Raw genomic sequence first — 23,912 nt, forward strand, 5'->3', positions numbered from 1 at the left:
AGTTTGCTGGAACAAAGGAGACAGCCGATGGCCCTTTGCAGTCCATTCAGACCATCGTGATTTCTGTGCTGTCCAGGGAGCACGGGTAGCAATAGGGCTTGGGTCAAGAGAAACACAGCCTTATCTTCAAACAGAAAAGCGATTTACGCATACGCGTTGAAACGGGAAAGCAATGAAACACTGGAAAATACAGCAAGATCATTCGGTGGTTCTCAATGTACCCCCCAGAAAGTGTTTCAGAAAGCGCTCCTAAATGTCCGCGTGAGTCCATGTAAGAGCCTCTTAGAAAGCAGCCTGTCTGTAAGCTTAAGCCACTCAAAGCTAACGTTCAAGTAAAGCAAGTTTAGAATAAGAGAAACTAGTTGCTCTTGAGACTCAGAATCTGTCTTGTGTGATTGGTACTAGCTCTCGGGTGGTCTTCACGGGGCGGGGCTACAAAGGGGTATTTACAGTAAACCAAATGCTCTCCCTTAAAACTTGTGAATAGTAGTTGGTTTTCTAAACAACTAGTCTTCGGAAGGAAGAAAGGAAGGAAGGAAGGAAGGAAGGAAGGAAGGAAGGAAGGAAGGAAGGAAGGAAGGAAAGAAGGAAGGAAGAAAGAAAGAAAAGAAAGAAGAAAGTTGCTATTACTTCTATAAAACGTTTAATGGAAAGTCAATGGCCAAAACCATGATAATTCTTCATACAAACACGTAATGATGTCACCACAGAGTTGTGTGAATTAGATGACACTTTTCCTGGCAGCCTGGATGTCAGAGAAAATTTTACATTGAAATTTTTCCTACAGCATAGTTATTGTATTGGAATTCTTCTAAACCCCTTGTCAGATCAAATAAGGAAACTACATGTGAAGTCTTGTCAATTTCATGTGTTCTGCGTTCTCTTTATCAGGTGTTCCTGGTGAGGAAGATCAAGGGGTCGGATGCAGGACAGCTCTACGCAATGAAGGTTCTTAAGAAAGCTACCTTAAAAGGTGAGGATTTCAAAAAGGTCATGTTTGAGGCATATAACTGCGTTATGCTCCGCTCGTTATTTGAGTAAATTGCTCATTCTGTTCCATGCCGCAGGGTTTCGGAAGCTATCTCCAAAGGAGTATATCAGACACGTTACTCTCTAGTTGATGATAAACGGTATCAACATTTCCCAGCATAGTCCACATATCCCTGCAAACTTGCCACCACTTTTAGAGAGAAAAGCCGTAATGCGTAAATCCCATCTTTCCACATGTGTTTTTTTCTGTAGCGAACCATTTGGCGGAAAGCATGGCGGGGGAGCCAAAGCAGACTGTCACGGCTGCCTGTAGACAACAGTCCAGCCTAAGTTCTTTGTCCGACTGGATTGCTCAGTTTTAAACAAAACGTGATCTATGGCTGTAATATTCCCCTTTGTTGTCCTGGTGACTGGGATTTAGAAATACAGTCCCACACCTGGCTCCCAGCCCTTGGTACTCCTACCCTCCAGTAAAGCAACAGCACTAAACCCAGGTCAAACTAAAGCTGTTGTCTAAAATCTCTACTCCACGATCATGGTCATCTAGCCAACAATACACAAGAACTGAACACCTACTGCGTCTGCTCTGATCACCTCCTAGTCACCGCTGGTGACGGAGGGATCCTGTGCCCTTAACAGTGCAAGAGGGCTGAACACCTGACACCGTCACTGGGCAGGTGAGACAATGGACTGTATTAGTCACCTAAGCTCATCACCCCCTGAGGAGGGCACGTGCCATGCTGGGCCACACAGGTGGTGCTCAGCAGCCTGAACCAGCTGGGGCTGTGGGAGGCGGCTTTGTAGTAACGAGAGGGTGAGGTGGCCTCTGGTTCCTCGGCAGATGTGATGGACTTGTTTGGATAATTCTGTGGGTGGGCAGGAAACGGCAGCCTGTTAGTCTGAGGACCAGATGAGGTCCAGCTGGTCCAGCCCATAGCGGAACCAGCAGGATGGGGGAGGACAGACACCTTTCAAGAGCAGGGACTCATGGTGAAGCTTTGGGGCCATGAAACTCAAAGATGTCAAGGCAACTCTGAATGTGTCGGTCCTATGTCACAGTGGCCTCAGCAAGTGCATGTGGGGCAGTGCAAAGAATCTGTCATTCCCTGTGCTCAAGTTGCTTACTGTCTAGCTGGTAAATCAGAACACATCCTGAACTACAAATGTAGGACAATATACACCAAATAGATAGACCTAAACATTTTAGTATGCTAAGGAGGCGAAGAGCTGCTCCAAATGAGGTCATTCACGAGGGAGTAAGAAGGTAAGTGAGACTCCAGTCTGCAACGGTGGGTGAAGAAAAGGCAGGGATCAGGATGGCACTGTCACCGCGGCCAGTGGTGCCCACTTCGGCCAGACTGGAGGCTGCACAGAACCACCTATGTGTGTCTGGGAAGCAAAAGTTGTTCAAAATAGACGCCCAGGCCCCCTCCTGACCTGCTGAATCAGAATCCTTAGAGCCTCGAAGCTGACCGTTCTAACAACTTGTCCCAGTGACTCTGTACAAAGCTTTGGACCCTCTGAACTAGGCCTTCTGCTTTGTTGCAGACGCCTGAGTTTTTAATGCCGCACTATGAATAGAACATAATTTAAGCCTTGCTTTTTATAGTGAGTGCTTTTTATAATATATACATGTATGTATGATTATTTATATAGAAACATATAATTATATTTCTAAAACTGTCAATTGAACTTGGCCACATATTCCAAGATTCTCATAATAATATAATTTTAAAGGATTGTTTTGTCTTATGCTTAGGTCTTTGATCCATTTTGAATTAACTTTGGTGCATGGTGACAGGTAGCAGTCCAGTTTCATTCTTTTGCACGTGGCTATCCAGTTCTCCCAGCACCATTTATTGAAGAGGCTGTCTTTGCTCCATTGTATGTTTTTTGCTTCTTTGTCAAAAATTATCTGTCCATATTGATGTGGTTTTATTTCTGGGGTCTCAATTCTATTCCATTGGTCTGTGTGTCTGTTTTTCTGCCAACACCATGCTGTTTTGATTATTGTAGCCTGTAGTACAGGCCAAAGTCAGGAAGTGTGATACCTCCAGCACTGTTCTTTTTTCTTAGGATTGCTTTGGCTATTCGGGGTCTTTTGTGGTTCCATACGAGATATAGATAATGTATTACAGAACTGTACACCTGAAATTTATGTAACTTTACTGACCATTGTAAACCCAAGTAACTTTAATTTTAAAAAAAGAAGAATGGTTTTGTCAAATGCCTTATCCTGCATTAAAGCATGTGCGGGAAACAAAGATGCATAGGAAACAGGTTTTGACGTTCTGTCCCCACCTTTTATTACTAGTGAAAGAATCTCCTCACTTAAGAACAATTGCAGAGAAATAGAAAATTAGGCAGCTTTTAGTTCCAAATCACCTGGGTGTCTGAGAAACGAATGGCCGTTCTGACCCTCGCTCCAAAGGTCACACACAAAGTTAGCTTATGACCCATTTGTTCCACTCCCAGGTGTGTAACTAAGAGAAATGAAAACGTGTCCACACAGAAACTTTTCACAAGTGTTCATAGCCCCACTAGTCAGTTCACAGTAGCCGAAAAGTGGACAAAACCCCCAAATGTCCCACAATCAATGGGAAAATGAAATGTGTTATAGCCATGCAATGGCATATTATTCAGCAATAAAAAGAAAAAAGAAATACTGATGCTACAATGAACATGAATCTTGCAAACTAAGTGAAAGAAGCCAGGCAGCAAGCTCCCCAGATTGTATGATTCCCTTTATGTGAAAGAACAGCAGAGGCAAATCCATAGACAGAAAGTAGATTAGCGGTTGCCAGGAGCTGGGGAGCACTTAGGGAGAAAAGGGATGATTAATAATAGGGATGGGGTTTCTTTTTGAGCGATGGAACTGTTTTAAAATTGATTGTGGTGATGGCTGCATAGCTGTGAATGTTCTAAAAACCATTGAATTGTGCACTTTAAACGAGAAAATTGAATAGTATACAAATTACGTCTCAGTGAAGCTGTCATTTTAAAGCCAATAGCTGCTAAATAACACGGCCATTTGCTAAAACCCACTTTTTCATCCTAAAAGCATTGAGATCGACCCTCCCCGACAGAGCAGGCAGGTTTCTGCAGATTAAGACAAAGGCGGTAGAAACGGGAAGCTGTGACGGTTCATCCTCCCAGGCGGATTGTCCTCCGATCCTGATCACACACCCGTCAGCAGCTTGCTTTCCATCAGCAGATTCCATATTCAACTTGCCAGTCAGGGCACCGTGACCTTCAGTTGTTCCTTTTCTCTTTAAATCCTACCTGCTCCTTCTTTCTCCTCAAATACAACCCCCTCCTCCTGCCCCTGAAAGGACGAGGAGAAAAAGTAGGAGTGGGTTGGAACCTGAGGCACTGGCTGTCCACGCTGCTCGGAAGGGGCGAGGTCAGGCCAGGAGCTGGGATTCTCTCTGCTGAATGGCTGCTAAGTCTGTACGCCATCTGTGTTAACTTGACCTCTCCGCTCAGGTGCAAAGCCCTCTGTCTCAGTGATTTCACCTCTGTGGATGCATGACTTTCCAGGTTCATTTACCATCCAGCCCGGGGTCCCCGAGACAGTCTCTGGCACCGTGTTACATGGAGGAGGCAGGAGATAAGCATGTGTGCAGACCGATCCTAATATTGCTAAAGGCACAAGCATCTCCACCAGTACAGGAGATGTACTGATGTTAAACACTAAATATTAAATATATGCCACAGGAAAGACGCCACAATGAAAACAGCTGTATGATTATTGGTAGCGTTTACGTTCTTCTCTCTTCTCCATATTTCAAGTTTTCAACACAAATGAAACATACTTGACTTGTAATGTAAAGTTATTATAAAATATTCCGGAACAATGTGCTTGACTGTGTAAAGTCACTTTTACATCGTGACAATGGGCCATATAAGCATAAAGGAGTAGAAAAATCTCCCGTTCCCTGTGCTCCTTAAAACCCAGCTTTAAACCCAAACTTTATTTTATATCATACAGTGTTTTTTTCCAGCTTCCCATAATGGTCCATCACTAAAAAAACAGGTGTTTTTTATTTCCAGAAATGCAACTGGAATTTGTTTTCCTAAGAGAAAACAAAAAAGTTTGATGACACAGTCCTTTGCGTGAGGTGGTGCTTGCAGCCAGTCACAGGAGGATGGGGACGTACAGAGGGGACGCCGCCCTCGTGCACCGCTGGGCCCCTCTACACTTTCGCTTCTCCCCCTTTGTGAAAGAGGAGGATTGGTTCAAAGGATTATTTAAATCTGTTTTTGCTCCGACACCTCTGCATTCCATTAGCCTGGGTTACTAAAAGATTCCGTAAACTCAGAAAATAGTCCATAACTCATGCTCCATCTGTACAGCCTCAGCAGTTTGCAAGCCAGTTCATTTTCTGAAGAATGTGAAAGAGAAAAGGAGTGTTGTGACAATGGCCCTGACACGCCCCACTGTCAGCGATGAAACCTGAAAGTACAGACAGCCGTCCGAGGGAAGATGCAACAGGGAAATTGTTTGCAAAAGGAAAAGATGGAAAGGGGGCGGCGGCCTTGTGGAAATAATTGTAAAACTCCAGATTGTTCTCAAAGACACGAGTGTCGTGTGTGAAGTGAGAATTGTTGTCAGTGGGGTAACAAATAACTAGACATGAAGGATGCAAGTCTGACAGCTCTGTTTGGTCTTTCAGCAGTTTGCAGTTGTCAGGCGCCTGCCCCTCTTTAGAGAGGTGGTGCGTTCGTTTCTGCGGGAAAGCCAGCTGCTCCAGCAGCGGGAGGTGTCACAGGCAGGCAGGGGTGCTGGCCCCTGCCTGGCTCCTTTCTCCTCATCTTCCCACCTCACGTGGATGGCACTGCGTGTCTCCTCATCACTTAAGGACCCTTTGAAAATATTCAACTTCTTCAGCTGACAGTTTCTGTGTCCACAATGCTACATTCCATTGTTCTAGGTCACAGTTCCGTGGAATAAGTGCCAAAGGGAGACGTGCCCACTTGGTGCTGTGGGAATTCGGCATAAAAGACTATAAACACCCCAAGCATGATGACACCAGAACTGGAGCGCCCCTGATCTCAGTCCCGGTTTAGTGAGCTGCCAAGTGGCGGCTGTCACCATGGTGATAATAGTGGTTCCCAGCCTTGACTGCTGGTTGGAAGTGCCCATGGGACATTCATACAATGCTGACACCTGGGGGCCACTCCCCAGGATTCTAAATTAGTGGCTCTGGGAGTGTTCTGGGCGGGAGACTTGGTATCCCCTTCCCCCCGGTGGACACCCCCACCCCTGTGTCTGTAGTGTGCCACCCCTGGGGCTGTGGTTGGGAGCCCAACTCGGGGGCCTCATCCATCCCGAACTTGACTGGCTGCGTCCCCTTGGGCAAGCGCTCCTGGCCTCCGTGTCCGGCTCCTTAGCGTGGCCTGGTGTCAGAACAGTGCCCGTCTCACAGCGTAGTGAGGACGAGCTTCCCCGCTACCTGTGCGGTGCTGCTGGACAGCCGAGCTTCAGCAAGGGCCAGCTGTGCTCCCCTGTGGTCTTTGCTCCATAAAAACTGTCTTTGGGCCTTTTTGGTTTGGTTTGGTTTGGTTTGGGTCTGATTGAGTGGGGCAGTGGGGAGGGAGGCGGACAGGACATGGCCGTCAGGTTAGAAAAGTTACCTCTTGGTTCAGCCTCATGCCTCCAGCTGTGGCGTGAAGAGCCTGGGATCATGCCAATTCCAGAGGACAGCTGGTCCCTGTGTCGTGACCGCGGCCGCACACGCACAGGGCAGCTCTCCTGCACTCTGTTTCAGCGTCCACAGGGACAGAGCTTCTATGTGAAGTAGCTCTTTGCAGTGATGATTTTCTGGTAGGACTTCACCTGTGTTTTCATGCCTAGCTAGGTTTTCCACCATTTTCCCTGTAAGATACATTTTCAAAGGCCAACGGTGATATACATCCCCTGCTTTGAAGGAAATCAGAAGGAAATTGATGGGGTTTGTGTCCTGTTGGTTCTCAAGGAGAAGAAAAATATTCTGGGAAAATCTTTTTGTTTATACAGTTAAGTAACGAACAGACAGTTCTGGTGATCTCACGTGTGTTTCTTGGCGTCTGTGGGTGGGTTCCGGCAGTGGCCTGGCTGGTGAGGGGGGAGGGACGTGGACCTGAGGCTGACTGCTGCTCACCCCCCACCTTCTTTAAGAAGCTCCGCTTCCATCTCCTGGAATGTCCCCAGGTGCACTAGGCCGTGTGGAGTGCACGTGGGGACCAGGACAGGGACGCGTGTATTGTATTCCTGTGGGTGACAACATCATGCCCTAGTCCCTGCTCAGAGCCAGCTCAGTGCTTTCCAACCTCAGAATGTCACTTTCAGCACCATTTTATTCATGTCCTTCTCTCTTGCACTGAGATGCTTCCTTTAGAAACGGACTTACTCAGAAACTAAGCTTCAATCAGCCCCTTAGTTTGAATAGATATTATTTCTACACGAATTCATGTATGTTATTTGATTTGCATTTGGATGATTGTAAATTCCGAGGGTGGAGGGCTAAGGCCAATTTCAACCATATGTGTTAAGTGTCCCTACTGGTCTTATCATCTTCGTTTTACAAAGGAGGAAACTGAGGCACAACGCAGTGAAGCCCTCACACACAGTCCCGTGGTTTGGAGGGCGTGGAGTCAGAGGCCGTCCGCCTCCCTGCCACACCTGGCCGCGTGTCTTCATCAGGAGGCCATGTGCCAGCTGGTTGCGCCTGAGGGCTCTGCTCCCTCGGGCGTTTCTTTTCCCAGTAGATGGTCTGAGATGAAAGGTACAATGAAATGAGCCCCCCTTAGGCACCTTTGGCTCCTGTCTTTCTCGGGCTCTTAGGGGTGTGTCTTGTCCCTTGTCCCAATGTACTAGGTACTCCCATTCGTTATTATACACCACCTGTATACGCGGGGGTTCTCTGTATGTTTGTTTCTACCAAATTTGCATATCTTGTAGATATGAAAAAGTAGGAAATTGCTTTTTTCCACTACTTGTCATCTTTAATATCTGTGCAGTGTAAATACAGAAGACAGATCCACAGAAAAGTTCTCTGGTAAAGAAGTTAGTTAAATAAGCAGGTTGGTTTTCTTTTAAATAACTTAGTATAGAGAAAGAGGCTGACATCCTGGGGGGCTGTGCCTGACCTGGTAATCCACGTGGTTCACAGTGTTTATTCCTCACAGTTTTCTTCCTCTCTTTTTTCTCTGGAGTAAACAGTGCAAGCTTTCGGCCACTTCTCATGGGGGGCCACTTTTTGCTGAGTTAGACCTTTGTAGGCAAAAGACGGTGTGTGAAGGTGGATTGTTATTCTGCAGCCAGGAGGCTGCTCAGAGCGTGATCTCAAACCCAGTAGCGTTTCACGGGCAAAGGAACAAGTGGTGAGCAGCGGTCGCTCAGCCAGGCGGAACCTGATGTGGCTGAAACCTTGTGCCCCACCTCTGTCTTCAGAATCCTTAAAGTTGTGCTGCCTGGACCCCCGAGCCACCATCTGTCACCGTCATGCCTCTTTGTGACTGGAGCAGTCTGCAGTGGTGTGGGTGGACGCTGTCCTCTCCGGTCCTCTGGGTGGTCACTGCACGTGCAGCGTCCCACCCACCATGTGCCCTGTAAGGTGTGCTTACTGGCTGCCCCTTTCTCATCTTCACAGTGACTGATAGATCGCTTATTAACATTTATTTTTATCTTACCCTCAATTTTCTTTTAAAATACCATCTATATATAATATAATGAAATGTTACGTAATGTAACATAATGTAATGTGACACAATCTGGTATATAATGTAACATAGAGTAATTATAGTGGTAGAGATCATTTGAAACTCAGACAAATGCAGGCAATGGTATCCAACTCTGAAGAGAGGGTTTCGGGTCCCCTTGTTGCAGATGGAGCTTTGCTAAGGAAATCCATCCTCCAAAATAAGTTACTTATTCTTACCAGGGAGGCTTATGAAGCTTGCAGTTGCCACATACTTTGAGATCAATTTCATGAGCATGTCCCCAACTAGCGCCATAAGATTGCGTCGGCCATCTACAGGGAGTCTTGGTGACTCGCAGGAGGGTGGGCCTGCAGCTGCCCAGAGGTGGCCTCAGGTTCACAACCACTGGCTCCAGTGTCCACCTCATCAGGTTCTGGCAAAAAGGCCTGCTTGCATTTTGATTTTCACTTGCCCTGAGCCCTCCAAGGACTGTGGTTATGGAGACATCTTGTTAGGACTGACAGGGGCGTTGGCCCACTCTTTAACTCATAAACATTCAGAACAGTCCACATGGTTGCGGAAACAAAATCAACAGTTCGGAATGTCCTGAACCTTCAGTTCCTCATGAGCACAAAGGAGCAGGTCCACCCAAAGTCGTGTAAAGGGCTGTGGGACTTGGAAGTCGTGAAGACGTGGCCTGATCCAAAGGGGAGGGGGCCAGAGGGTCGCTCTGGGTTTCCTAGTGTTTCATGTCCACCAGGGTGACGTCAGAATGTGCTTCCTCCCTGGGTTCCTGGGGAGGAGCCTGTGTCCTGCACAGCAGGATGAATTTATAGGTGTCCCCACCTTCATCTCAGCCCTAGGGGCGGCCAAGGGCCACGCCGGCTGAAGGACACATGAAGGTCAGAGCTGGTACTGGCAGGTACAGATTGCTGTACAGAGCAAAGCAAACCACAAAACCATGTCCCCCTAGCGCTCCCCATTTCAGGTGGGCCACAAGTACAGGCTTGATTTAAAGTACCGAAAAAGGCTCATTTATCCCCAATACCTGCGGTTTGTTAGTGAATCTCAAAATAGCCTGGAACATTTTTCTTTTTACATCCATAGTAGCAAGCTCACTTGGTTCCGGGCTCACCCGTAAGTATCTGAGGAAAACCACCACGGGGGCCCATCACCTGGCTGCAGACTCCACACACTGGTCTACAACTGCCCGGCGGGCGAGTGCTGCCCACATGTTGCTGTCTGATTTCTGTGACTCACTGGCACAGTGACAGTGGAAGGATTAAGGAGTCATCTCTGGGCTTTCTTTTTCGTGCATCTAGGTCTTAGGAGTGAAAGCGTCTCGGAAGCCTTAGTTGTCCACCAGGCAGCGTGAACATGCTCGGCCTCAGAAATGGGGCACCTTCCCTCATGTCTGTTTCTTTCTTAGTGGAAGGACCATCCGTGGCTGTCGGTCAAATGGCAGAGCCATGGTCCCAGCCCTTTCACTCCATCTGTGGATCTGGCCCAGAAGTGACCAACACCACAAAGAGAGGGCACTGGTAGGGTCAGAATGGGGACCTTGCCCAACACAGTAGAATTTGCACAGACCTGGAGAGCCCCCAGTCACCTTTAGAGAGCTGGTCTCATGGGGCTTGTTTCATATCTGAAGGGCATCGCCTGGTGTGACGACCGTCCTTTGACGTGTTTCACGTGTCCCTGCATGGGTCCATGGAAACCAGGCATGGTCAGTTACACAGTTAGTTGTCCGCAGTGATAAATCCTGTCCTGGAGTGAACACAGCCATTTCCTGTTTCCTGCCACCCTAGAGCTGATGTCTGCTTGTGTTTTGTCAATGTATGCCCATGGAGTCAATCTTATAAAACACATTTGTGGACACGTTTTCCCAAACTGATGTGTTTAATCTGTGTTACATTACGTTGTCGTCAGGGCTGTAGTCTTGGTTCCTTTCTCTATTATTTTAGACTTGATGAGACGATTTATATATTGTGGTGACTTAGGCTCCTGGCCCTTTTTCTGTGTGTTTCAGACAATCTCTCAATTTTTTGTTTGCCTTTGAATGTGACGATCTTTCTGGATGGCCAATTTGCAGGTGTTTTGTAACTCAGCCTCTCTCTCTTTCCTGTCATCGCTTCAGTTGCCTTTATGAAAAAGAGATTCCCGCCCAGACATCAGATAGGTATTCATCTTCGTTACCATTTTTGTGGCTCGATTCTGCTTAACACTTAACTCTTTCATAGATCTAGATGTACTTTTTTATGTAAAATGTAGGGAGGAAATAGATATTTATTTTTTCACTATAACTAGACAGCCCTTGGAAATTTGGATGTAAGATCTTTTTCTAATTGTTTCACCAGGCTGTTATGGCCTTTGGGTTCCCTAACCCTAATCCATAATATAATATTGGTCCTTTTCACCACTTGTAAGTGGCACTAAACACATGCATAGTATTGTGTAACCATCACTGCCATCTATCCCCCAAACTTTCCATCACCGCAAACAACGCCTGCCCCCATTACACACTGCTCCTCACTCCCCTCCCCCGCCGCTGGCACCACCGTTCCACTTTCTGTCTCTATAAATGTGAAATCCAGGTGCCTCATGGAAGTGGAATCGCACAGTATTCATGTCTTGTGTCTGGCTTATTTCACTGAACATAATGTTTTCAAGCTTCATCCATATTGAGCAGGTATCAGGATTTTATGTCCTTTTAAGGCTGAATTATACTCCATTTTACGGATGAACCACATGTCGTTTCTCAGTCATCTGTCCAGGGACACTTGGGGTGCTTCCACCTTTTGACTGTTGTGAATAACGCTGCTGTGAAGACAGGACTACAGGTGTCTGTTAGAGCCGTTTTAATTAGCTTGGGTCTACACCTAGGACAGGAATTGCTGGGTTGTATAGCAGTACTGTGTTTACACATACCTTTTTCTGTTTTTTAAATAGCAGGTGAGATTGCTTTTTTTAAAATTAAAGTTTATTGGGGTGACAATTATTAGTAAAGTTATATAGATTTCAGGTGTACAATTCTGTAATACATCATCTATATCTCACATTGTGTGCTCACCACCCAGAGTCAGTTCTCTTTCCATCACCATATATTAGACTCCGTTTACCCTCTTCTAGAGCCCAGCTCCCCCTTACCCTCTCATTACCCCTAAACTATTGTCTGTGTCTATGAGTTTTTGTTTCTTCATTTGTTTATCTTGTTCTTTTGTTGTTTTCAGTGTTATATCCCACATATCAGTGAAATCATATGGTTCTCAACTTTTTCTGTCTGAGTTATTTCACTTAGCATTATAATCTCAAGACCCATCCAGGTTGTCACAAATGGTCCTATTTCATCTTTTCTTAACACCAAATATTATTCCATTGTGTATATATACCACCACTTCTTAATCCATTCATCTATCAAAGAACATTTTGGTTGTTTCCATGTCTTGGCCACCTTAAATAAAACTGCAATGAACATTGGAGCACACATGTCTTCAGGGATAAATGTTTTCAGATTTTTTGGGTAGATACCCAGGAGAGGGATTGCTGGGTCATGTGGTAATTCTATTCTTAATTTTTTGAGGAACCTCCACACTGCCTTCCATAATGGCTGCACCAGTCTGCGTTCCCACCAACAGTGTATGAGGGTTCCTTTTTCTCCACAGCCTCTCCAACACTTGTTGCTATTTGTCTTGTTGATGATAGCCATTCTGACTGGGGTGAGGTGATATTTCACTGTGGTTTTTATTTGCATTTCTCTGATGATTAATGATGTTGAGCATTTTTTCATATGTCTATTTGCCATTTGTATGTCCTCTTTGGAGAAATGTCTCTTCAGGTCCTCTGCCCATTTTTCAATTGGGTTGTTTGATTTTTGTTGTTGAGTTGCATGAGTTCCTTGTATATTTTGGATATTAGCCCCTTATCAGAGGCACTGTTTGCAAAAATCTTCTCCCATTCAGTTGGTGGCCTCTTTATTTTGTCGATGGTTTCTTTTGCTGTGCAGATGCTTTTAAGTTTGATATAATCCCATTCGTTTATTTAACTTTTACCTCCCTTGCCTTTGGAGTCAAATTCATAAAATGCTCTTTGAACCCAAGGTCCATTAGTTTAGTACCTATGTTTTTTTTCTCTGCAGTTTATTGTTTCAGGTCTTATACTTATATCTTTGATCCATTTTGAATTAATTTTGGTACATGGTGACAGCAGTCCAGTTTCATTCTTTTGCACATGGCTATCCAATTCTCCCAGCACCATTTATTGAAGAGGCTGTCTTTCCTCCATTGTATGTTTTTAGCTTCTTTGTCAAAAATTATCTGTCCATATTTATGTGGTTTTATTTCTGGGTTCTCAATTCTATTCCATTGGTCTATGTATCTGTTTTTCTCCAGTACCATGCTGTTTTGATTATTGTTGCCCTATAGTACAAGCTAAAGTCAGGGAGTGTGATACCTCCAGTATTGTTCTTTTTTCTTAAGATTGCTTTGGCTATTCGGGGTCCTTTGTGGTTCCAAACAAATCTGATGATTTTTTGTTCTATTTCTTTAAAAAATGCCATTGGGATTTTGATGGGGATTGCATTAAATCTGTATATTGCTTTGGGTAATGCAGCCATTTTTACTATGTTGATTGTTCCAATCCATGAGCACGGAATGTCTTTCCATTTCTTTGTGTCTTCTATTTCTTTTAAAAATGTCTCATAGTTTTCAGCATATAGGTCTTTCACATCCTTGATTAAGTTTATTCCTAGGTATTTTCTTCTTTTTGTTGCAATTTCAAAAGGAATTGGGTTTTTTTTGTTGTTTCCTTTTCTGAGATTTCATTGTTAGCATATAGGAATGCAATGGATTTTTGTACATTGATTTTGTAGCCGGGAACTTTACTGTATTCGTTTATTGTTTCTAATAGCTTTTTGGTGGAGTCTTTAGGGTTTTCTATATATAGCATCATGTCATCTGCAAAAAGTGACAGTTTAACTTCTTCATTCCCAGTTTGGATGCCGTTTCTTTCTCTTGCCAGATTGCTCTGGCAAGGATTTCCAACACTGTGTTGAAAAGCATAGGTGATAGGGGACAGCCCTGTCATGTTCCTGAACGTAGAGCAAAGGGCTTCAGTTTTTCACCGTTAATTATGAGATTAGCTGAGGGTTTGTCATATATGGCCTTTATTATGTTAAGGTATTTTCCTTCTATACCTATTTTATTAAGTGTTTTAATCATAAATGGATGTTATATCTTGTCAAACGCTTTTTCTGCATCAATAGATATAATCATATGATTTTTGTCCTTTATTTTGTTTATGTGATGTATCACATTGATGGATTTGCATATGTTGAACCATCCTTGTGCCCCGGGGATGAACCCCACTTGGTCGTGATGAATAATCTTTTTAATGTATTGTTGCATTCGATTTGCTAGAATTTTGTTTAGGATTTTTGTATCTGTATTCATCAGAGATATTGATCTGTAATATTCTTTTTTTGTGCTATCCTTACCAGGTTTTGGTATCAGGGTAATGTTGGCCTCATAAAATGAGTTAGGGAGTATTGTTTATTCTTCAGTTTTTTGGAAGTGGTTGAGTAGGATTGGTATTAGATCCTCTTTGAAGATTTGGTAGAATTCAATAGTGAAGCCATTTGGTCCCGGACTTTTGCTTTTGGGAAGGTTTCCGATGACTGATTCAATTTCCTTACTGGTGATCGGTCTGTTTAGAGTTTCCAGTTCTTCATGGTTCAGCCGATTAAGGCTATATGGTTCTAAGAAGTTGTCTATTTCTTCTAGATTATTGAATTTGGTGGCATATAGTCTTTCATAGTATTCTTGGATGATCCTTTGTATTTCTGTGGCATCCGTGATAACTTCCCCCCTTTTCATTTCTGATTTTATTAGTGACTTTTCTTTTTTTATGTTAGTGAGTCTAGCCAAGGGTTTGTCAACTTTGTTAATTATTCAAAGAACCAGCTCTTTGTCACATTAATTTTTTCTATTGTCTTTTTGTTCTCTATTTCATTTAGTTCTGCTCTGGTTTTTATTATTTCCTTTCTTCTGCTGATCTTGGGTTTTATTTGTTCTTCTTTTTCTAGTTCTTTAAGGTATAAGATGAGGTTATTTTCTGGGATTTTTCTTGTTTCTTGAGATAGACCTGTAATGATATAAATTTCCCTCTTGAAACTACTTTCGCTGCATCCCAAAAATTTTGGTAGGATGTATTTTCATTCTCATTTGTTTCTGTGTATGTTTTGATCTCTTCTCTTATTTCTTCTTTGACCCGGTCGTTCTTTAAAAGTATGTTGTTTAATCTCCACATATTTGTGGTTTTTTTCTGCTTTCTTTTTGCAGTTGATATCCAATTTCAAAGCCTTGTGATCAGAGAATATGCTTGATATGGTTTTAATCTTCTTAAATTTGCTGAGGCTAGTTTTATGTCCCAATATATGGTCTATCCTTCAGAATGTTCCATGTACACTAGAAAAAAATGTATAGTCTGATGTTCTAGGGTGAAGTGCTCTATAAATGTCAATTATGTCCATTTCATCTAATGTGTCATTTAGGGCTGTTATATCTTTCTTTATTTTCTGTTTGGATGATCTATCCATAGCTGTCAATGATGTATTTAGGTCCCCTAGTATAATTGTGTTTTGGTCAATTTCTCCCTTTAGTTCTGTTAGTAGTTGCTTGGTGTATTTCGGTGCTCCCTGATTGGGGGCATACATATTGATGACTGTTATGTCTTCTTTATCACTATGAACTGTCCATCTTTGTCTAGTTACCTTTTATATCCTGAAGTCTGTTTCATCTGATATCAGTATGACTACACCTGATTTTCTCTGGATACCATTTGCTTGGAGTGTCAATTTCCACCCTTTCACTCTGACTCTATGTTTGTCCTTGTAGCTGAGATGTGTCTCTTGGAGGCAGCGTATGGTTGGGTTTAGTTTAATCATCCAATCTGCTACTCTGTGCCTTTTTATTGGTGAGTTCAGTCCATTTACATTTAGGGTGATTATTGATATGTGAGGATTTCCTATCGTTCTATCTTTGATTTTCTGGTAAGACTGTGTTTCCATTGTTCTTTGTCTTTTTGTTGTTGTCTGTTATTTCTGTGTGGTGGTATTCTATGATTTTCCCCTCTGTTTCTTCTTTTATTATGTTCTGTATTTCAGTTCTGGATTTTTTTTTTATTTTTTTTTTTGAGTGGTTACCATTAAGTTTATGTAAAAGAAAGTTTCGTATTTAGAGTATTCCACTTTCTTCAGCACGCTTACTTTCTCCAGTCCCATATTCCAGTTCAGGCCTTTACTCTCCACCCTTTTATGTTTTGGTTGCCACAGATTGTTCCTGTTGATGGTGGTCGAATAGCCTCCTTTAGTATTTCTTGTAGTGCAGGTCGTGTGCTAGAAAATTACCTCAGGTTCTGTATGTCTGGAAAGGTCTTTATTCCTCCTTCATATCTAAAGGAGATCTTTGCTGGGTATATTATTCTTGGCTCATAATTTGTCTCTTTCAATAGTTTGAATATTTGATTCCATTCCCTCCAGGATTGTAGAGTTTCTGCTGAAAAAGCTGGTGATAATCTAATGGGCTTTCCTTTGTAGGTTACCATCTTTTCCGTGGGTGCCTTGAGGATTCTTTCTTTGTCGTTAATTTTTGACAGCTTCAATACAACGTGCCTTGGAGAAGGCCTGTTGGGGTTGAGGTAATTAGGCATTTTATTTGCTTCTTGGATTCAAGGATCCAGTTCTTTCCACAAGTTTGGGAAGTTCTTGTCGACTATTTGTTTGAATATACTCTCTGTTCCCTTCTCTCTTCTCCTTCTGGTATGCCCATTATTCTTATATTGCTCTTTCTGAAGGAATCAGAAAGTTCTTATAGAACTCTCATTTCTTTTAAGTCTCAGGTCTCTTTCTTCTTCCATCCATGGCATTTCCAGATTTCTGTCTTCGATGTCACTGATTCTTTCCTCCATCTGCTCAACTCTACTACCTAAGCTGGCTATTTCATTCTTCATTTCTTTTATTGAATTCTTAATCCCCAGAAATTCTATTTGGTTCTTATTTTAAATTTCCATCTCTTTGGTAAAATGTTCATTTTTTTCTTTGATTGTGTTTCTGAGTTCATTAAACTGCCTATCTGTGTTTTCTTGCATTTCTTTGAGTTTTTCAGAACTGCAATCTTGAATTCTCTGTCATTTAAGTCACATATTTCCATGTCTTTAAATTCATTTTCTGAAGACTTTTCATTTTCTTTCTGAGCTGTCTTGTTACCTTGGTTATTCCATGTATACCATGGTATTCCATAATATACCATGGCAATTAATGACTTATTATTTCTCTTCCTAGACATCTACAGGAATGGGTTCTGCAACAGGTTGATAGAAAGAGGTCTTTCTTTTGTTTTCCAGTAGGTGCTGATAGAATATTTTATTTTCTCTCTGATTGCAGCCTTTTATTCTCTCTCACACTGTAGTGTTATGTTTTCTCTGCGCTATTCCAGCTTCTCACACAATGTGGGGATTCCCTGGAAGGTGGGGTTCTCCTCTGTGAATAGTTCACCTGGGTCTGACAGCGCCATCTCCGTGTGGGGATGCGGAGAACTTCTGAAGTTTCAAAGCTCTTCCTGCACCAGATTCAGAGCCCGTGTGTTTCAGCAGTTCTGTTTACTCCTACAGGGATCCACCCAGACAGCTGGGGACTGGGGCAGGGTGGATTGTGAGAGGTGGCCCAGAGCAATGGCGGCGACCACCACCACAGCCGGTCCTGCTTCCACAGCTCCCTCCCCTTTGCCGGTACTAGTTGGGCTGCGAGTCCGTGTCTGCAGACCACAGTTCTCAGAACTGCAAATTTTCTGTTGTTTTGATCTGACACTGCTACTGTTCCACTTCTAGCACCGGGCAGGTGGGGGCGGGGCGAGCTCTGGGAGGGGAGGGAGGGGGCAGCTGGTCTCAGTGCCTAAGGCTCCATTCTCTGCTCGGCAGTGAGGGCTTAAACCACCATTTTCAGCCTTTTTCCTTCAGTCTTTTCTCCGAGGTCTCTGCCATGAGCGTTGGGTTCAGCCGTGGTATATGCTGCCCCCTCAGCCCTGTGGGCCATAAGCGGAGCCCTAGCAGTCCGAGTTCTTCCCTGTCCCGCAGCTGCGGTAGCTCTGGGAAGCAGCGAGCTCGGAGCACTGAGCTGGGTCTGCGTCCTGCGCCCGCGCGGCTCCATCTCCGCACTTCTCCCTTCCCTCCTTCCCGCTCGCGAGATTCGCCCACCTGTAGGTGAATTCAGTAGTGAGCCTCTTAGTCTTACCTGTCTGCTGTAGAGGGAATCCTATGTGGAGTTATAGTTGTTCAATTTGTTGTAAATTTCAGGGGAGATTTTAAGAGGCTCACCTCACGCCACCATTTTTATGACTGGGATTGCTTTTAATTGGAGAACAGTTAGGAACAAAATAATTCTTGCAGACGTCTGTTGTCCACTGCTTGAAATAAATGTATACTTCTTCAGATTCTAAAATTCAAATTATTAATTAACATACTGTTTCACTGTGTATTTAAAACAGCAAAACTAATGGAGTCACTGAGAAAAAGTCTAATTGCAACTAAAAAGTCAAGGTATTTTTAATGAAACTGTGTTATCTTTGTTATTTTAAATGAACATATCCACTTATTTGGAAAAACTGTTCCTCGGTAGCCTGAGGAAACTTAGAGAAACCAGTTCTTAAAAACCTAACAGTTCCTGCGTACGTCCTCTCTGAGGACCTGCCAAGCTGCCTCCCAGGGCGCCTGTTCCAGCCACCGGCAGTGCACAGGCTCCCAAGTTCTCCATGTCCTTGCCAGTGCTTGTGACCACTGTTCATTACGGCCACCTGTAGGGAGACTTCTTAACTGACACTGTAAAAGTGCGTCTCACAGGGCCACGTACAGATGAATGTAAGTGCCTGGCCCAGCGATGCAATACTCACCTACGTGTCACACTTACTGGTATTTGGGGAAATTCTCTGCCATCACCCACACGGGACCACATGAGGTCACATGGATACTGCCCTGGGTGTACCAGTTTGTTTGTGGGAATCTTGGAGTTGTTCTTATTCTCAAGTGGTGGTCTTTGTTTGTTGGTTGGTTTATTTTTGCCTCAAAACTAATTCCATCTGTTTTCACAGATGGCTAAACATTGCACAATGTCAGCACCAAACAGAGTAATATTGTAATTCATTATAACAAAATCCATACTCCATAGTTAGTCTCAGGGAGAGAGGGAGAAGAAGCTTCCTCATGATTGCCAGTTCCACCAGAAATGAGGAAACTGCCATTTTGTAACCCTAAATGATTCAAGCAAGGGTATATATATGTATCTGATGTCACCATTGGATGAAGAATTGGTAGGGAACCCCAAGTCATTTGATACCAAAACATCACCCCACAGGTGACTCATTTACAAAGGGACAAGTAGCTCTTTACAGTGAGAGACAGATGACCTGCCACCTTAACCATGTCGCTGAATTTATCATCATATAGCGAAGAGTAACATAGCATCACCCATCATCTCCTCCATCTAAGGCGACAGCGTCACCCAGAGGTGTCTGTGAAAAAATGTTTAGCCTCTGTCTCATAAAACCTTCAGACCTGTCCTCAGTTTGCAAGAAATATAAGCATCAGAACAAACAGTTAATCTATCAAACCCAGAATGAGGAGGAAACTATAGGAAACTGGCCTGGACTTACCAAGAAGTCCACCAAAAAGGACAGAGGGGAAAAAGGTGTGGGGCTATTTGTAAAAGTAAAAAGAACACATAACTATAACAACCAAATGTAATGTGTGAACCTTGACAGGATCCTAGGTTGGGGGGAAAAAAATCAGCTGTAAATGACATGGGGGTGGGGTTTGAATTTGGGTTGGATATTAAATGTTATTATGGAATGACAGCTCATTTTCTTAGGCGTGACAGTCGAGTTAGTTATGTAAGAGGTTGTCCTTATTCACAGGGGTGCTGCACGACAGTACACCTGAGAGTCGGGTGTCATGGTGTTGACCATTTACTGTCAGATTTTTAGCTAAAGTGTGTGTGTGTGTGTGTGTGTGTGTGAGAGAGAGAGAGAGAGAGAGAGAGAGAGAGAGAGAGAGAGAGAACATAGATGTATCAGAATGTAAGCAATTGTTGAATCTAGTGGAGGGTTTCAGGGCAATCATTACTCTCCTATTTCAACTTTTGTATGTGTCTGAAAATTTTTGTTAACAGTTGGTGGAAATTATTTGCCTCAGTGTTTTATATTCCATGTTCATCAGAACCCTAATTCCTGCCTCTTAACAGTTTTTATTCTTCTGTTTTGCAGTTCGGGATCGAGTCCGATCAAAAATGGAGAGAGACATATTGGCAGAAGTGAATCACCCTTTCATTGTAAAGCTTCATTATGGTAAATACAGTAAAAATAAATAAAATAAAATAACCTCCTTTTGAGAGAACCTAGGGCAACTTTCCCCAAATCACAGGACATCAAAAAATCATGATTTGTCAGAGGGAGACTCTCCTGGGTGAGTGTCGAGCCCTGTCTGGACGGAGTTACCCTCTCCCCGATTCCTTAATCTCTCTGTATTTTTCTTTAAAAGAGCAAGATGCCTTATCTTTCACTCAAGACCTAATGTGAGGCGGCTACACATTACTATTCATTAAATTACTGTTATTAATTAACTGATGAAAACACGTCTGTTGACCTAGATTGGGGTGAATCTATGACATATTTCTGTGTTGCTTCAAAATAAAATGCTTTGTGACCCAGTAATTTCTTTAAAGCAGAAATGGTGACCCCTCCTGCATTTTAAGTCAATACTGCGTTTCAAGCATTTTAAAGATGGTAGTTTATTGAACCTTCAAAACTTGCTTTCAAGGTAGGTTACGAGTATTGCTTCCATTTCTCAGAAGACCAAACTGAGGCTGGAATCAAACAGTCTTCCCAGAACCACATATCTGGGGAAACACACAACTCTGCTCACTTTTTCTTCGGCCTTTTTATCTCCTAAGAGAAGCAATAAGTGTAAAAACGGATAAAATGAGGACAGTGGAGCCATGTGTGCTGTGTTAAAGTTTACCGCCTGGCTTGAGTAACTAACATGAGTAACGTACAGAAAAGAACAAAAGTGGCACCTTGTTGGTTTGAAAGGCGCCGGGGCGGGCAGAGTTGGGAGACACTGTTGTGACATTTGCACAAGTCGGGAGCTAAGCGTTAACACTGGCCCAGAGGTGGGAGGGCGGGGCCTGCTGCTGTGTGCTGGTGAGTTTCTGATTTTACTAAGAAAACGGTTCATTCCTGTTTGGAAATTCTGTGGCTTTTTCTTTAAGAAGTAGTATGAGCGGATACAGGTGTGGACTTTCTGGAAGCCATGTGGTGGCTGTCACCCCTCAGGCCTGTTGGCAGATCCAACACCACATGTCATTGCAGTTGGCATCCAGGGTGTTTTCTGCAGAAGTTGAGAACTGGACGTCTTACAAAGAGTTTTAATCGCATCCTCTGCGTTACCTCTGGTTGATCAAATGATACGTGTTCTCCGTCTGCCCGTCAGGCCCTAGGATAGAGCATTTAATCCACACTCCAGGTCACACAATTCTAACCAAGGGTTTTCTAGTTAGAGGCCATGTGTTTCTGAAAGCCACCATCTACAGTGACCTTCGCATTTACTTTTAGAAATCAGAAAGTGTTGAGGTGTGCAGCCATCAGGACCCTTCCTGCCGTGCTTCCTATGCATGTAAAATAGATGACCAGTGACACAGCATCAGTCCCACTGAACTGGCTGGCCACCCAGTAGTGATGGTCCTGGTCTCTCTTGACCCTCACATGGCATTCAGCCCCCTTTGACTGAGGCACGCCCTGGCTCACTGGTGGGTGGGAGCGCTGTGTGCTGCCAGAGGCCTGAAGCCTAAGCAGTAAGCCCATAATTGTGGCATTTGATTAAACCTAGAACACAAGCCCCACTGCCATGTCCAGTAGCCGGGCCGACCCGTCACCAGTGCTGCCATTAAAGAAGGATTCGAACAACGGGTGCCCTTGAACGCCAAGTTGTAAGAATGCAATGGGATAGGAAGGAAAGGGGACTCGGCCAAACATGGTCAGAGGCTGTCATCCTGCTCCTCCAAACAGCTTCTAGCAAAAGTGTCTCTGCTGATACCTGTTTGTCCCCAAAGCCCAACGCTGATCATGGTGATAATGACAGTGAGTTGGAACCTACAAATCCTTTTCTCCCTGTGCCTTTCAATCCCCTTTATGATTAAAAAAGGAAGGAGTGGGGGAAGGAAGACAGGAAGGGAAGGGAGAGAAATGAGGAAAAAGTCTCAAGACTCGTAATAAAAGTGACAGAGGCAGACAGAACTCATTAATATTGGCTCCCTGTCCCTAAGTTCTGCCCCTGGCAAGCTGTCGGCAACTGGTTCCAGCCCCGTTTCTGAAATGACTACACAGTATTGCTTGAGTTAAAGCACCCTGTCCACTCCAGGGGACCATGAGGACCGTGACACTGACATGCTCACTCTCTGTCCTCCCACAGCCTTTCAGACGGAAGGGAAACTCTACCTGATCTTGGACTTCCTGCGGGGTGGGGACCTGTTCACCAGGCTCTCCAAAGAGGTAATGTCCCTCCTAGGAGGCCACAGGCTGTTGGCTTCTGTCTGGGATTCAAGGGACAAAGAGGGACAGAAAACAGAGTGGAAGGGTGGGGTGTGGGTGATTATGGGGAGGTATATAGAGGGGGTGTGTGCGCGCACGCGTGTGTGTGTAAGAAGTTACATGTTGCACAGGGAAGAACTCTGTCCTTGAAAGATGTTAAGAAAACTGACTCTTCCAAAGACCCCTATGAAGCTCTCGAACCTTCCTTGCACTCTGTTTCCTGCCCCATGTAGACCAGGTGAAAACAGGAGATTGGTTTGTGGTGACAGTTGGGAAAGACAGTATCCCACAGTATCTCACTTCCCACCATATGAATATGCTATTAACACGCTCACCACACATCCAGGGAGGAGCTTCAGGTCTTCACACATGAGGTCTCCATGACCAGCTGCCACTCCACAGCCCCAAGATTTATCCTTGATCTGTCAGTACCTGACGTAGGAACTTTCTGGAATGTTACTTAATGCAACATGAAGGCTCCCTGGCCCTAATTGACCTGAAGAGTCCTCTGCTTCATGGGGTGGGAGAAACCATCACCGAGGTGGAGATAACACTGGGCTTTCACCCTGAGTCTATATGAACATCCTTTATACAGAGGGGTAAAGGCAACAACACATTACAGAGATGCTTAGAAGAGGTTTCCAGCCCTTCTGATGGAATCTACCCCAGCACAAGGTTTTTATTGGACTATAACGGATTGAGACTGCCCTCTCCCCGTTTTTCACCCCTTCCACCTCTTTTATCAGGAGATTCCCTCCATCTTGCATGAGACCCCAAAATGAATGCTAGATCAGGGTGTGGCAGGTATGAAGGGCCCAGGGACCTCAGTTTGCTCTCTCCCTCTATTTCCTATGGTCCCTCCAGCGATGGCAAAATTGACATAATTGGGCTCCTTGAAGTATAGGTTCAAAGCCTAAGGCTAAAGAATCAGATCTAAGTTCTAGAAAAAGCCCTTCTAGAGCAGGTATCTGGTCCCTTCTGAAGCTGATGTCTCGTCCCTTCTGGAGCTGCTGTCTTCTGGTCCCTTCTCAAGCAGATGTCTTATTGCTTCTGGGGCAGGAGTCTAGTCCCTTCCTATGCCCCCCGTTTGCACTCACATTTCTAAAGATGGACGATTGTTGACGTCTTCCAGTTTCTCATCTGATTTCTATTGATTTGTTCCCTCCCCCTCTCTTGTTTACAGAAAATCAGGCCATCTTGGTTTTGGTTTTGTTCAGTGTCTAGTATGATACCATGTTTTGGTCTCCTCGACCAAAAAAGCAACAGTAATGAGCAGAAAGCCCTGTCGCGCCTCACAGGGAGAATCCCCTAGTCCTTTACCTCAGAGTAGATGTGAGGCTGTCAGGCGCCGCACAACGGAAACACGTGTGTTCTCATTCAGCACGTCCGCTGGACGGCCCCCTGCAGTGTGTCAGTCAGGTCACTATGCTGACCACCTTCAGGGACTCACATTCCTGAGGTGTTTAATTTCTGTGGAGATTTGGTCTGTCATTTGTACTTGGGGGCTACACTGAGATGTGCCCTCACATGGGCAGGTAGAGAAATCCGGTTGCCCTCTGAGCACTAAACTGCAGACACGACCCCGTGGTGTTTATATATAAGGTCAGAGGA

General features: G+C 44.2%; 1 protein-coding gene across 6 annotated transcripts in view; it reads left to right on the top strand.

Moving 5' to 3' along the window:
* Window positions 1–23,912, top strand: part of RPS6KA2 (ribosomal protein S6 kinase A2) — a 299,783-nt gene that overhangs the window by 223,697 nt on the left and 52,174 nt on the right. For all 6 annotated transcript variants that reach the window (XM_074333812.2, XM_074333813.2, XM_074333816.2 and 3 more), the window contains 3 exons: window positions 892–973; window positions 19,980–20,060; window positions 22,183–22,262. In XM_074333812.2, the coding sequence (XP_074189913.1) occupies window positions 892–973; window positions 19,980–20,060; window positions 22,183–22,262 (243 nt within the window). The remainder of the gene's footprint in view (window positions 1–891; window positions 974–19,979; window positions 20,061–22,182; window positions 22,263–23,912) is intronic.

This window comes from Rhinolophus sinicus, chromosome 2 (genome assembly GCF_057876585.1).
Source record: "Rhinolophus sinicus isolate RSI-liver-muscle chromosome 2, RSI-T2T, whole genome shotgun sequence".
NCBI lineage: Eukaryota > Metazoa > Chordata > Mammalia > Chiroptera > Rhinolophidae > Rhinolophus > Rhinolophus sinicus.